Source organism: Asterias rubens, chromosome 7 (genome assembly GCF_902459465.1).
Source record: "Asterias rubens chromosome 7, eAstRub1.3, whole genome shotgun sequence".
In the NCBI taxonomy this organism is placed as follows: domain Eukaryota; kingdom Metazoa; phylum Echinodermata; class Asteroidea; order Forcipulatida; family Asteriidae; genus Asterias; species Asterias rubens.
The window spans coordinates 18,882,000-18,895,034 of NC_047068.1; the positions used below are offsets into that span (position 1 = coordinate 18,882,000).

The 13,035-nt window shown below is 37.5% G+C and overlaps 1 protein-coding gene across 2 annotated transcripts in view; it reads right to left on the reverse strand.

The window, feature by feature from the left end:
* LOC117292324 (neurogenic locus notch homolog protein 1-like) overlaps positions 1-13,035 on the reverse strand; it is a 47,148-nt gene that overhangs the window by 22,296 nt on the left and 11,817 nt on the right. For both annotated transcript variants that reach the window (XM_033774346.1, XM_033774347.1), the window contains exons 10-25: positions 12,556-12,669; positions 12,270-12,383; positions 11,401-11,514; positions 10,560-10,673; positions 9,810-9,923; positions 8,845-8,958; positions 8,383-8,502; positions 6,838-6,951; positions 6,302-6,415; positions 5,188-5,301; positions 4,655-4,768; positions 3,931-4,044; positions 3,176-3,289; positions 2,581-2,694; positions 1,804-1,917; positions 639-752 (exon numbers count right to left, since the gene is read on the reverse strand). In XM_033774346.1, coding sequence (XP_033630237.1) covers positions 639-752; positions 1,804-1,917; positions 2,581-2,694; positions 3,176-3,289; positions 3,931-4,044; positions 4,655-4,768; positions 5,188-5,301; positions 6,302-6,415; positions 6,838-6,951; positions 8,383-8,502; positions 8,845-8,958; positions 9,810-9,923; positions 10,560-10,673; positions 11,401-11,514; positions 12,270-12,383; positions 12,556-12,669 — 1,830 coding nt within the window. The remainder of the gene's footprint in view (positions 1-638; positions 753-1,803; positions 1,918-2,580; positions 2,695-3,175; positions 3,290-3,930; positions 4,045-4,654; positions 4,769-5,187; positions 5,302-6,301; positions 6,416-6,837; positions 6,952-8,382; positions 8,503-8,844; positions 8,959-9,809; positions 9,924-10,559; positions 10,674-11,400; positions 11,515-12,269; positions 12,384-12,555; positions 12,670-13,035) is intronic.

The following is a 13,035-nucleotide window of genomic DNA, read 5'->3' on the forward strand; positions in this document are numbered from 1 at the left end:
ATGTTCACCAACCTAGCATGCATGAGATCAATGAAACGTTAAATTGCATCAGGAATTAAGAATATTAAGTATTTTTAGTCATACACCAATATGTGTTCAACAAGAATAGGTGCTTTCACAGAGTTCTGTGAAAAAAGCACAGGTATTTCTCAAGTGGAATTCCAACCAACGACATCTGCCATTCTGGAGAAGAGTCCAATTCCATAGTGCTGCTTACTAACAGTAAGAAAATTTTGTGCTAACTGTAGCAGAAAAAACTGCTTAAGCATAAGCATAATGCCATCTTGCGCATTCACTGTGGATTAACATTGTGGCGTCATTCATATACATGTACAGTAAGCACCAGAATGTTAGCATACCTTTATGTGTGCTCATGAAATGGAAATCGTACATCAAGCAGAAAAATAGCCGCTAAGCAGCGCTATATCCACACTCGCTTGAATGTTCCCCCGAGCAAACAAAGTTCTAGGTCAAAAAGCTTTCAGTGTAGCTGGGCCAATGATTTGGAACAATCTCCCTACTGTCAATAGGGAATCTGTTACTTCATCTACACTCTAGGTTAATTGCTTTCAAGTGTGCTATGATCTTGATAGAACAGTGCCTTAAAAATTGTAACTGTTATGTTGTGTTAAACTTACGTATTTGGCAGTATGCACCACTCCAGCCAGCATCACATGCACACTGGTATCCATTCAGCATGTCAGTACATGTTCCATTGTTAAGACATGGCAGAGTAGCACACTCATCGATATCTAAAACAAAAAAATAAATATGGACATGATGGCTACATGTATCTAACAGAACAACAACAAAATCGATATAATGGATATCTTACAGAACAAAAGAAATATCAATATGATGGATACAGCGTGAGAATGTACGATACAGAGGCTGCAGTCACTGCAACAAGTTTGCAAGGGTCCCAGAGAAAAGCACTGCCAGCTATAAGAGGGATGGCGTTTACGATCTCTCTCAGGACAAATTGACAATAACAACATCTTATAAGCACAATCTTGACAGCATAAGCACAGAGCACAGATATATTTTGCAACCCACCCTCTACAGGAAAGGATCATAATTCAAGATTCAAGATTCAAGAATGCTTCTTTTGATACATCAGCAAGTTATCATGTCCAGTTTACGTGGTTCAGTGATTAGACTGTAGGACTTGCAATCACAAGATTGCGGGTTTGAATCCTACCAAGCTAACCGCTGATTTCATAACGACTAGAATAAGTGCTGTCATCTACACAAGTATTTACTGAATCAAAATTTCTTGATTTGTACACCTCATACTCATAGGCGTTAAACCAATGTTTGTATGAGAGAGATTGGCTGATGCCAGGTTGGTGTTTATATCGTTTATATCTGAGGGAGTTTGCAGACGGACATGTTTAGTAGAGCGACGTTGTTGGCTTTCCCAGGTGCCGTTTATGATCCCTTTTCTTTAATCTTTCCTGTTGAAAAAATTGTGGGGTCCACCCCCACAATGTCAAAACACCCAACAGCTACAGTTCCTACCTAAAAATCACCCCACAATGTCTTTATTGTCAGCCCTGACGGACAGACAGACAGATATAACCTCAGAGGTGCCATTGTAGGAGGATCACCTTACTAAAGGAAGAAAGACTTTTTCATTAAATATCAAGTAATAAACCCCAAGTGAAACTGACTGGGTAATTATAAATCACTTTAGGATGAACTAAGACAAACCTCATTGCTTCTATATTGCGTTAGCATAAAGTATGGATCAATCTTCAAATGCATAAAAGCAACAAATGTAAAAACAAATATATAACATACCCAAACCACACTGGACTCCAGACCAGCCTGGTGCGCATACACACTGGTATGATGTCTGTGTACTGGAACATGTAGCTCCATTCAAACAAGGCAAAGAATCGCATGGATCTGAGACTATTAGGAAGAAAACAAAAACAGAGATCAATTCAACTTTTAAAAGACAATTAAGAAATTTAGAAAACAGCAAGAAAGAGCTGTAAGACCAGAAGATTTTACAAATTTTCCATTTTCCTAAAAGGTCAAATTAAAGGTCAGAAATCAGATTAAACGAGGGAAGAGTAATCATGCCTGCGTGATATTCAAGTCGAACATTATGCAGTTTCTTGGGCAATATTCATAGAGAAAAAAAAATTAATACTGAGTATGTTGACCCCAGGGCTATATTTGTTTACCCTACTCACAAGCAAGGGTAGCTATTTCCCAGGAAATTACTATTTCCCAGGTGTTTGTCGGGGTAAGCACTTCATGTGTGAAAACGTCAACCAAACATTCATGAGAATTGAACATGGACTTGTCTAGTGTGAATGGGGTTAGATGTTTCTCTCTTACCAAGTTGACAGAGCTCCCCAGTTATCCCTGGTAGGCAGCTAAAATGTGACATTTTCATGGGAATTTAACTTGGATATTAGTCTAGTGTGAATGGGTTAGATGTTTCTCTCTTACCAACTTGACAGCACTCCCCAGTTATCCCTGGCAGGCAACTACAAGTGAAATGTGCATGGGAATTTAACTTGAATATTAGTCTAGTGTGAATGGGGTAAGTTGTTTCTCTCTTACCAACTTGACAGAGCTCCCCGGTTATCCCTGGCAGGCAGCTACAAGTGAAATGTGTAGGGAAAGAATTGCAGGATCCACCATTCAGACATGGGTTTGATGCGCAGGGATCAATAACTGTCAAAATCAAAAACAAGTTATCAGTTGAAATCACAGAGATCACAGAAACAAAACGGGAAGGTTGAGCTTGATTGCAGTGTGTTCTGCCGTGGGATGTGACATACATAGAGCTGCTTAAGCTGAGAATATTGCTTAGCAATTTTCTGCTAAGCAGAGATGAGCAGGATACCAGTCACAAATTGTACTTGTGACTTGATAGTTTGGCTGGAAACCTTAGGATGGTAGTACTTTCGTTATGCTTATCTACTATTTGTGCTTAAGCAGCTCTATAAAGTTGGCCCCTGAACAGGGTCAAATTATTTTGTAAAGCTGTTAAGCAGCAAATTAGCAACTTTCTTAGCTAAGCAAGAAATGATTGAGTAACCGGCTGCTGCAATGGTAGTTGTACATGTATGTTTTTGTTGTAACTTTTTGTGCTTACAGGCTTCATGAAATTGGACCCTGTCTAGACATGGCAGGATAGACTTGCTTTACTTACCAACGTCACAGATTGGTCCATCCCACCCAACAGTGCAGTCACAGGTGTAGTAGTTGACTTGATTGGTACAGGTTGCATTGTTCTGGCATGGATTAGATGCACACAGATCAACAACTACAGGGAGTAATCAAACAATCAGTTACTGCAAGATGAGATTTGACAAATGCGGAAACTTATGAGAGTTATGAAATGGGCACTGGGTGGTTTGTGGAGGAGGCAGAAGTGGCAGCTCAAGATCGGTCTACCAGTCATGCAGCCAGTGCAGAAATGCATGATACTCACCGGTGATGATAAATGGCTTTCACCCTTTAAGGTCAGATGTGTGTTGTAGCAGGTACAATGAAATTTAAATGTGAAACTTATTATAAAATTTAAATAGTATCAATCCAATACACAGTAAAAAGAAAGTGGCCCGATTTAATGCTGCTTGGGTTAGGGACAGAGTCAAAAGTATTGTTAAAAGTAGCTTTATCGGAAGCTACTTTTAAAAATCTAGACAAGCCTTGGGTTGCACATTTATATCTGTATTTGAAACACATTCTTCAACTTGGGCTATATAGCTCAGCTGGTAGAGCACCGGAACTTTAGTCCAGAGGTTGGCTCAAATCCCGCTCTAGTCAACCTTTCTCTGTTCATTTGAAAATCCCATTCTTTGACTGTTAACTTTATTGTAATCAGTATACACATTAGTCTTTATTATGCCTCATTAATTTGGATAAAATCTTTGATATTAGAATAGAGGTTGTGATACTCACGGGTCTCACAGTTGGTACCCATCCATCCTTCTAGGCATTGACATGTGTAGGAATCTAGCTGGTTCACACAGGATGCTCCGTTCTGACAGGGGTCACTGGTGCACGGCTTGATCTCTAGAATGAAAATCAAGGGGAAATAAATGAGTTACATTTATCTGCAATTTATAGATGTTTGCCATGATGTGGCAGGTTGATAATGGAGTTTACCAGGAATAAGCCATTTAAGAGTTAGATTTGAATAATGTCTGGTACAATGACTTGCTAGTCACAATGTACTGCCACATTTGAATTTTCCTCAGACTATAGAGACAGTCGCTATCTGGTTCGGGGCAAGCTTTTACATAGCAACCACCAGATGAGCAAATCCTAATAGCGTTGTGACCATACACATCCATTCAGAATTGTGTATGGTGTTCACCGTCTCTTACATAACTACGCAAAAGTTTGCCCCTAATCATGTGATATAGCAACTGTCTCGATTGTCTGAGAAATTCAAATTTAAGTGGTATCTTGAATTAAACACGTCATTGTACCAGACAATATTAAAATCTTACAGGCAAATGGCTTATTTTATTGCTGGCACCAGTCTTTGTGAAATGGGCGTGGCTTACATTGGAATTACGATTCCTTGGTTTTACATAAAAGATATTCACAACCAAGGAATCATAATTCTTATAAGTAAGAAGAATAGAAAAAAATAGAGCAGGAGGAGGTAGAGTGTTACCTGTTTGGCAGTTGGTTCCATTAAACCCTGGATCACACTCGCAGGTATAACCACTCACTTCATCTCTACACAGACCTCCATTCATACATATAGTACTTGCACATTCATCCACATCTAGTACAAAAGAAAAATATATGGGGGTCTTAGAAAGTGGGTTGATTTAAATACAAGGAGTTATGATTGTAAAAAAAAACTCTTTTAAAAGGAACTACAAGTACAACACAGTATGTTTTACATTGATTCAATGTTGCCATGGAGCGGCACATCCGAATCCATGTTCCCCAATATTCAACTGATAAAGCTCTTATAGCCCAAATGTACCAACTTAAAATAACCCGAGCACGGTTGTAACAAACCCTCATTTAAATACAACATAGAAATAAGTTTCAACCAACTCAGTACACACAATTATCCGACCTTTAATCCAAATCAGCCCAGAAGTACCCACCCTCAACCCATGAGCAGCCCAGATGTACCCATACCTAAACCCAACTCAACCCATAAGAACCCCTACTCAACCCAGATGTACCTACCTATATCGCATACGCTTCCAATCCATCCAGGCATACAATCACAAGTGAAGAACTCAATACGATTATTGCAGACTGCTCCATTTAGACAAGGGTCATTGTTACATGGATTCACCGCTATTGAAGAGGAGAAAAACACTCATCAATCTCAAACAAATATTATTCTGTTTCATTAAATTCTGACAAAACCCTGTTCAACACAAATCAAAAATTAATTCCTTTTCCTTGCCTTGTGACTTTGAAGGGGTTACTTGAGCATTTAAAAAATGTTGCTTCTCAAACAACATTTATAAGTTGTTTGTATAAAGCACAGTTTACCCTAACATATCAAAGCATTTTACATAGTGCCCTGGTCATAAGGCCAGTAGTATTCCTGTAATCTTCCACAGCTCCCTGGGGAGTATACAGACCCGGGCTGCCGTGGTGCTCAATTGCCTTTTTCATTCACCATACCAACCTCTATCCTCCCAGGAACCCATTTATACCCCTGGGTGAAGAGAAGCAAATATAGTAAAGCATCTTGCTCAAGGCCACAAGTGTCATGACTGGATTTGAAACCACACTCCGATGACTAAAACTACCAGAACTTGACTTTGATGCTCTTAAAGGTAGTGGACACTATTGGTAATTACTCAAAATAATGATTGGCATAAAACCTTACTTGCTAACGAGTAATGGGGAGAGGTTGATAGTATAAAACATTGTGAGAAACGGCTCCCTCTGAAGTAGTAATGAGAGAAAGAAGTAATTTTTTACGAATTTGATTTTGAGACCTCAGAATTACATTTTGAGGTCTCAAAATCGAGCATCTGAAAGCACACAATTTCGTGTGACAAGGGTGTTTTTCTTTCATTATTATCTCTTAACTTTGACGACCGATTGAGCTCAAATTTTAACAGGTTTGTTATTTTATGCATATATTGATATACACAAAGTGAGAAGACTGGTCTTTGACAATTACCAATTGTGTCTAGTGTCTTTAACTCCCTCGGCCATGACACACCCCGTTTACAGCCATGGGAGTATACTCTCAAAAAAACCTGCAGAGCATGAGACTAGAAAACCCTCAATACACTATTTTGATTCAGGTATTGGTTCCTTGACTGCTTAATTGTACCTTGGGTGCAGTTGACTCCTTGCCATCCTCGTACACACTGGCAGGTATAGGATGTCAGCTGGTTGATACAGGTGCCATTATTATCACATGGAGTGAACTGACATGGGTCCATGACTGCAAGCAAAATGGAATTTCATTACTATTAATATTTTTCTGACAATGAAACCAAGATATTCATTTTGGCTTTACTCGTATATACACACTGATGTACACTGTATACTCGGTACTTTCCAAAGTTTTTTTTTTTCACAGAACTCGAGAAAGTACTGAGTATACATTGCTATTTCACATCATTGTATTTGGGTAAAACCAAAATGAATATTCTTTATCCTCGATCCAAATGTAACATCCATGAAACCAAGATAGATAGACAGATAGATAAATAAAAGGTTTATTCACAATAGTCATCACAGAATAAAAACTGAATTGCAACTATGATACATCGTAGAAAGTTAAAAGGACGCCTCAAAAACAACATTTATACAATCAGAAGTCAAGGGAAAGCTGTAGAGGTTTGATAGTTGATGATAACTTACTCGTTTCACAGTTGAGTCCAGTGAACCCGATAGGACAAAGACATTCATACTGGTTTGAATAGTTGATACATGAACCTCCATTCACACATGGAGCACTCACACACTCATCAATATCTAAAGGGGCAAAAAGGTTCACAGAGTAAAACAAAAATTATTAGTAACAGCAGTGGAAGTTTGTTTGTAAAAACTGTCCTCTGAAGTTGTAAAACTGACTTAAAGGCAAAGTATACCTTCGGTGTTGGGAACCTTTCGATTGTAGATATAAACAATAAAACTAACAATTTAAAATTTAATCTTAAAAGGTAGTTGCGTTTTTGAGATTCTTAAAAAATCCGGAGTGAATATGTCCATAATAAAACTAATAATAATAATAAAATGGACATTTATATTATGTAAAACGTACATTTATATTATGTCCATGCTGGAAGAATAATCCCTATAGGAATACACAATCTGAGAATGCTTCTAAGATTCAAATATAGTAGCATAACAAATTGTGTTTTTTACCATTACCACACTTCTTTTAAGTGAGATGTTTCCCAAAATGCTTCATACTATCAAACCATTAGTTTTTATTGCCGTTATTCTTAAGAGTGATTGCAAAATATACATACATTCTCTTCAACTCATATCTACCTTAATACAACTACAAATACATACAACTACAAATACATACAACTACAAATACATACAACTACAAATACATACAACTACAAATACATACAAGTACAAATACATACAACTACAAATACATACAACTACAAATACATACAACTACAAATACATACAACTACAAATACATACATTCTCTTCAACTCATATCTACCTTAATACAACTACAAATACATACAACTAAACAACAAGAGGTGGACATAGAGTGTCTCCATTACAGCTCAGTAATAAAAAAATAAAGGTCTGTCCAAAACAGTCCAGTACGGATTTATCTTCTACAACCTACCTTTCATTCAACAGTACCAGGAAAGCTTGCCAAAACAGCATTCTTCCTAAACAGGGGTTTCGCTGGCCAAAGACCAGTTCAAAACAACTGAGGACCAGTCAAAGTTCTCTCCAATTATTCTGTCTGATGGCTAGTTCAGTTTTGAAAAGCATCTCTTTACGATATGAAATATGGACTACACAAAAAGCTGATGGATAACTGCGATGACAAGCTCAACTGGGCTCAAAATAAGTTCATAAAGCCTGTAAGCATAACAATTTGCTAAGCACATAAAAGTATTACTTAACAAAAATAGGTTACCAACTGAAATTACAATGTTGTGACTGGTGCCCCACTGAATATTTGCTTAGCAGATAAAATTGCTGAGCAGTATTTTCCGTCCAAGAGCTTTTTTAAAATGGACCCTGGTGCTGGTGCCTCGTAACTGAAAAGTGAAAGGCAGTTCCTGACAAAATTAAATCCACTTAAAACAAAATGCTAGAATAACTGGTCCCATGGGCTACTGACTGAAATAAGTTTATGGCACACCCTGACAACATGAAACCACTGTAGATGGTAGAAGGAAAAGATCGCTTAAAGCAACTTACCAGTTTCACAAAATTCTCCAGTCCATCCTGGTGCACAACTGCATGTATATTCTCCGCTGGTTGTAGGTTTATAGCAAGTGGCTCCATTTAGGCACGGACTACTATCACAAATATTCACCACTAGGAAGAATGTAATAGAACAAAATCACAAAAAGAAACTTGAAGTAACCTGAAACTCCATTGGCTGATTCTAAATTTGCAAGGTTGATTTGTTTTCAATAGTATCAAAATCATTTAAAGGCAGTGGACACTATTGGTAATTACTAAAAATAATTATTGGCATAAAACCTTTCTTGGTGATGAGTAATGGGGAGAGGTTGATGGCGTACAGCAATGGAGGACCAACGTGTTTGGAGGGCCATCATCCGATGCTCCGCATCGACTGAATGAATGAATGAATGATGAAAGTTGATTTTGACAGAGCACAACTTTTTCAATTTGTTTTCTTCAAACCAATCTTACCTGTCTCACAGTGTATACCAATGACTAGATCAGGACACTGGCACACATAACCATTCTGGGCATTAACACATGTTGCATCATTCAAACATGGACTGCTTGCGCATTCATCAATATCTACAAAGAAGAAGCAATTCAAAAACCTTATTAAACTAAACTCATAAGTGAAGTATTGTATTTGTCCATGCCTTAAAGGCACTGGACACTTTTGGTAACTGTCAAAGACCAGTATTTTCACTTGGTGTATCCCAACATATGCATGAAATATTACAGACCTGTGAAAATTTTGACTCAATTGGTCATAGAAGTTGCAAGAGAATAATGAAAGAAAAAACACCCTCGTTGCACACATATTTGTTTGCTTTCAGGTTCATAATAAAAGGCTTCAGTCCATTAATTTTTTAGTGAGAAATTACTTCTTTCTCAAAAATTATGTTACTTCAGAGGGAGCTCTTTCTCACAATGTTGTATATGATCAACAGCTCTCCATTGCTCGTTACCAAGTAAGTGTTTATGCTCTACAATTATTTTGAGCAATTACCAATGTGTCCAGTGACTTTAAATTGCTCTTAACGAATGGTTTCTAGTTCTTATAAATAGCACATTTAACAACAACCATATCAATGCACTTTACATTAGTGCCCTGCCTTTTGGGCAAATAAAACTATTTTAATCTTTCTCAGCTCCCCGAAGTATACTGGCTTAAGCTGCCGTGGCACTCCAAAGGTTTTTCTAACACAATATCTACCTCTACCCTCGCAGGTACCAATTTATACCCCTGTAAAGCATCTTTCTCAAGGGCACAAGTGCCTTGACAGTACTGTGTAGAAAACTTACAGCACTCAATGTCAAAACCTTGAAAGACACTTCCAATCTTTCCAGAAATTCTGAAGTCAGAAGGCGATGTATGGACAAAAATAATCCAATCAAGAGAAATCCTTACAAGGGTTGTAATATTTTCTGCTTACCTATTTCACAATTGGATCCATTGTATCCAGGGAGACAGTCACATGTATAGTTGGTTATGAAGTTATTACAGGTGGCTCCGTTCCAACATGGAAAACTCTCACATGGATCAATCTCTGCATCAAAACCATTCAGATTTATGATAACTCAGTATAAAAAATCAACTATTAATTGCATGGTGAGGTATCAATATATACTTGGTTTGCGTTAACACAATGTGTGTGTCTACTTGCTGGATAGATAATGTTCTCTTAAGAACTTATCTTGCTTTGTATTCTACTACCGCGGAGTAGATTTTCGGAATTCGGAAGGCTTCTCGGTTCTAAAAAATGATTCACGCATCAATTGTTTAACAGATTTGATGATGAAAAATTATCCAAACCAAATTACTTCAAAGAGAATCCATTCTTTCAATAGTCTATACATCAAGAGCTGCAGTGCTTCTCACCAAGTAAAAGTTTGTAGAGAATTTACCAATCTATGGCCCTACCTTAAGGTTTTCTTCACCAAATATAATAGGGACTTTTCGTTTTCGACGACGGATGGTTCTGCGACGGTTGTTCAGCTAAACGTTGTCGTTTTCAGCACAACGAAGATTCATCCAAAGTACTGTCGTAGAAATTGAGGGACGACCGTCCTCAAAGCCGACGCATGCGCAGATGACGCCAAATGTCATCTTACCCGTCGCAGAACCATCCGTCGTCGAAAACGAAAAGTCCCTAAAAGCAAGTTTGAGATGAATATTTGCTTACCTTTCTCACAGCGCAGACCTGTGTATTGAATTGAGCATCTACACTCATACCCAGCCATAGTGTCAGTACATGTTGCTCCATTCATACAGGGATTACTCAGGCATTCATCCACATCTATAAACAATAACAAACATCATCTACTTGTAGAATTGCTTTAGTTTTATTTAATACATGTCTTGTAGTTGATGTCACAAGCTCAATCTATCCTCCATGGTCCATGGTCGTAGAGTTTGATTTCTTAGAGCTGCTTAGGCACAAAAACTAGCTAAGCACAATAAAACTATGTTAACCAGAATAAGGTTACCAGCCAAAATGCCATTTGACATGTACTATATATCTGTGTCTGGTATCCTGGTCCTTTCTGCTTAGCAGAAAATCATTAAGCAATTTTCAGCGCTTAAGCAGCTCTATGAGCCAAGTCAAAAGGGTGTATGGCACAGGTTGAGGATATTTATATTTGTGGAAATTGCATCGTACAAATTTTAGCAACTTTGTACACAAAATAAAGGAGCTAACTCAAAATGTTTTCAGGTTTTAATTTCTTTTTTTGTTTCAATTCTGGGTTTTAAGGGAAAATTCAAAGGTGACTTCGGGCATATGTTTGGTAATTGTCAAAGACCAGCATTCTCACATAGTGTATCCCAACATACATGTATGCATAAAATAACAAATCTGTGAAAATTTTGACTCAACTGGTCATCAAAGTTGCCAGATAGGAAAAATTTCCTTGTTGCACAAATATATGTGCTGTCAGGGATGCGTACAATAGTATTTTCTTTTTGAAGTTTTTTAATATTCTAGTGACCTATTGAACTCTGACATGAAGGTCACCTAACCTTACCTATCTGACAGTGAGTACCAGTGAAGAATGAAGAGCACTGGCAGAGGTAGCTGTTAACTCCTTCAATACATGTTCCATTATTCAGACATGGACTGCTCATGCATTCTGCAGTGTCTGTAAAATATAAACATATACAAAAACATTTATAAGAACATCAATGGAATTTTACCCTTCTTAAAGCATGCAGAAAACATTTAAAATTGTATCGGCCTTTTATCTGTTTATAAGACCAACATGCACATGAAATAATTAACATGTGAAATGTTAAGCTCAATCAGTCATCAGAGTCACAAGACAAAATAGTGAAAAACATATGTTGTGATCACCGTTCTCAAACTTTGGATTCACAAGATCATAATATTGTTATTATTCATTTCTTAAAACTGAAGCATTTCAGGCAAACATATTATATGTATGTATGTTTAATGGTTTACTATGTGCTGTGGTGCAAGCTTAATGCAGCCTACCATGCCACAAAAACCAGGGAAACCCTTTCTGTTAACAATAAGGGTACTGGCTTATTTTATGTGCATTACACAACACACACTACATACAGCCTAACGTCTCATCTGAAAGACGCAGCAATAATGGTTAGACTTGTCTAAGACCACAATTGTCAAGATCGGGACTCGCAGACGCAGCAATAATGGTTAGACTTGTCTAAGACCACAATTGTCAAGATCAGAAACACCAGAATTTGAGATAGACAAGCTTGACTGCTCAGCCACGAGACACTGCAAATATGTTATCAACTTCTGGCAATGTTAAAACCTAGGTAGCCTGGCAGACAGATGCATTTGATTACAATGGGTAATGTACCAATGTATCCGTAGCATGGCGAGTACACATCTATTCAACCAATAACTTACCACTTTCACATATAAGTCCTGTATAGCCTGGAAGACAGACACATTTAAACGCATTGATGCCTTCATAGCATGTTCCTCCATTCGAGCAAGGTTGACTAACACACTCGATGGATTCTGTAACAAATGTTTGTAGACAAATTATTAGCATTGTTTCAAACTCCCTTATTGTCTTTGAAATTGAAATTAGGCCTTGATGTCTCAAAAAAAAAAATTCCGCAGAATCCAAATGAGACATTAAATGACTCATTGGTTGATTCAGTAAGTGCGTAGTAGTACACATACATACCTGTTTCACACTGTAAGCCACTCCAGCCTGTAGGACATGTACAGTTGAAATGAGTGAACTGATTAGTGCAGCTACCTCCATTAAGACATGGTGTGTTGATACAAGCGTCTACAACTGTAGATAACAAAAACAAGAAAAGAGTTTGGGTACAAACAAAACACAAACCTCCACACATTTACATTAAACTTACACAGATAAACATAATGATGATAGAAAGCTTCCCTTAAAATATCACTTTAAAAGGTGCTGTTTTTGAGAAAGGAGTAAATTAATTTTGAAAGTTATTTTAGCATACAATGTATTAATGCGACTCTCCTGAAAATATTGCACAGTGATTTTTCACTGGTAAATAATACTACATAAATCTCCGTTCGCAGTAAAGATTCATGTCATGGCCAAAAACTTGATATACAACAGGTATCAAAACCTTTAAACATGTTGAACGAAATACATCAGAGTAACTTCAGTGAACAATGACAA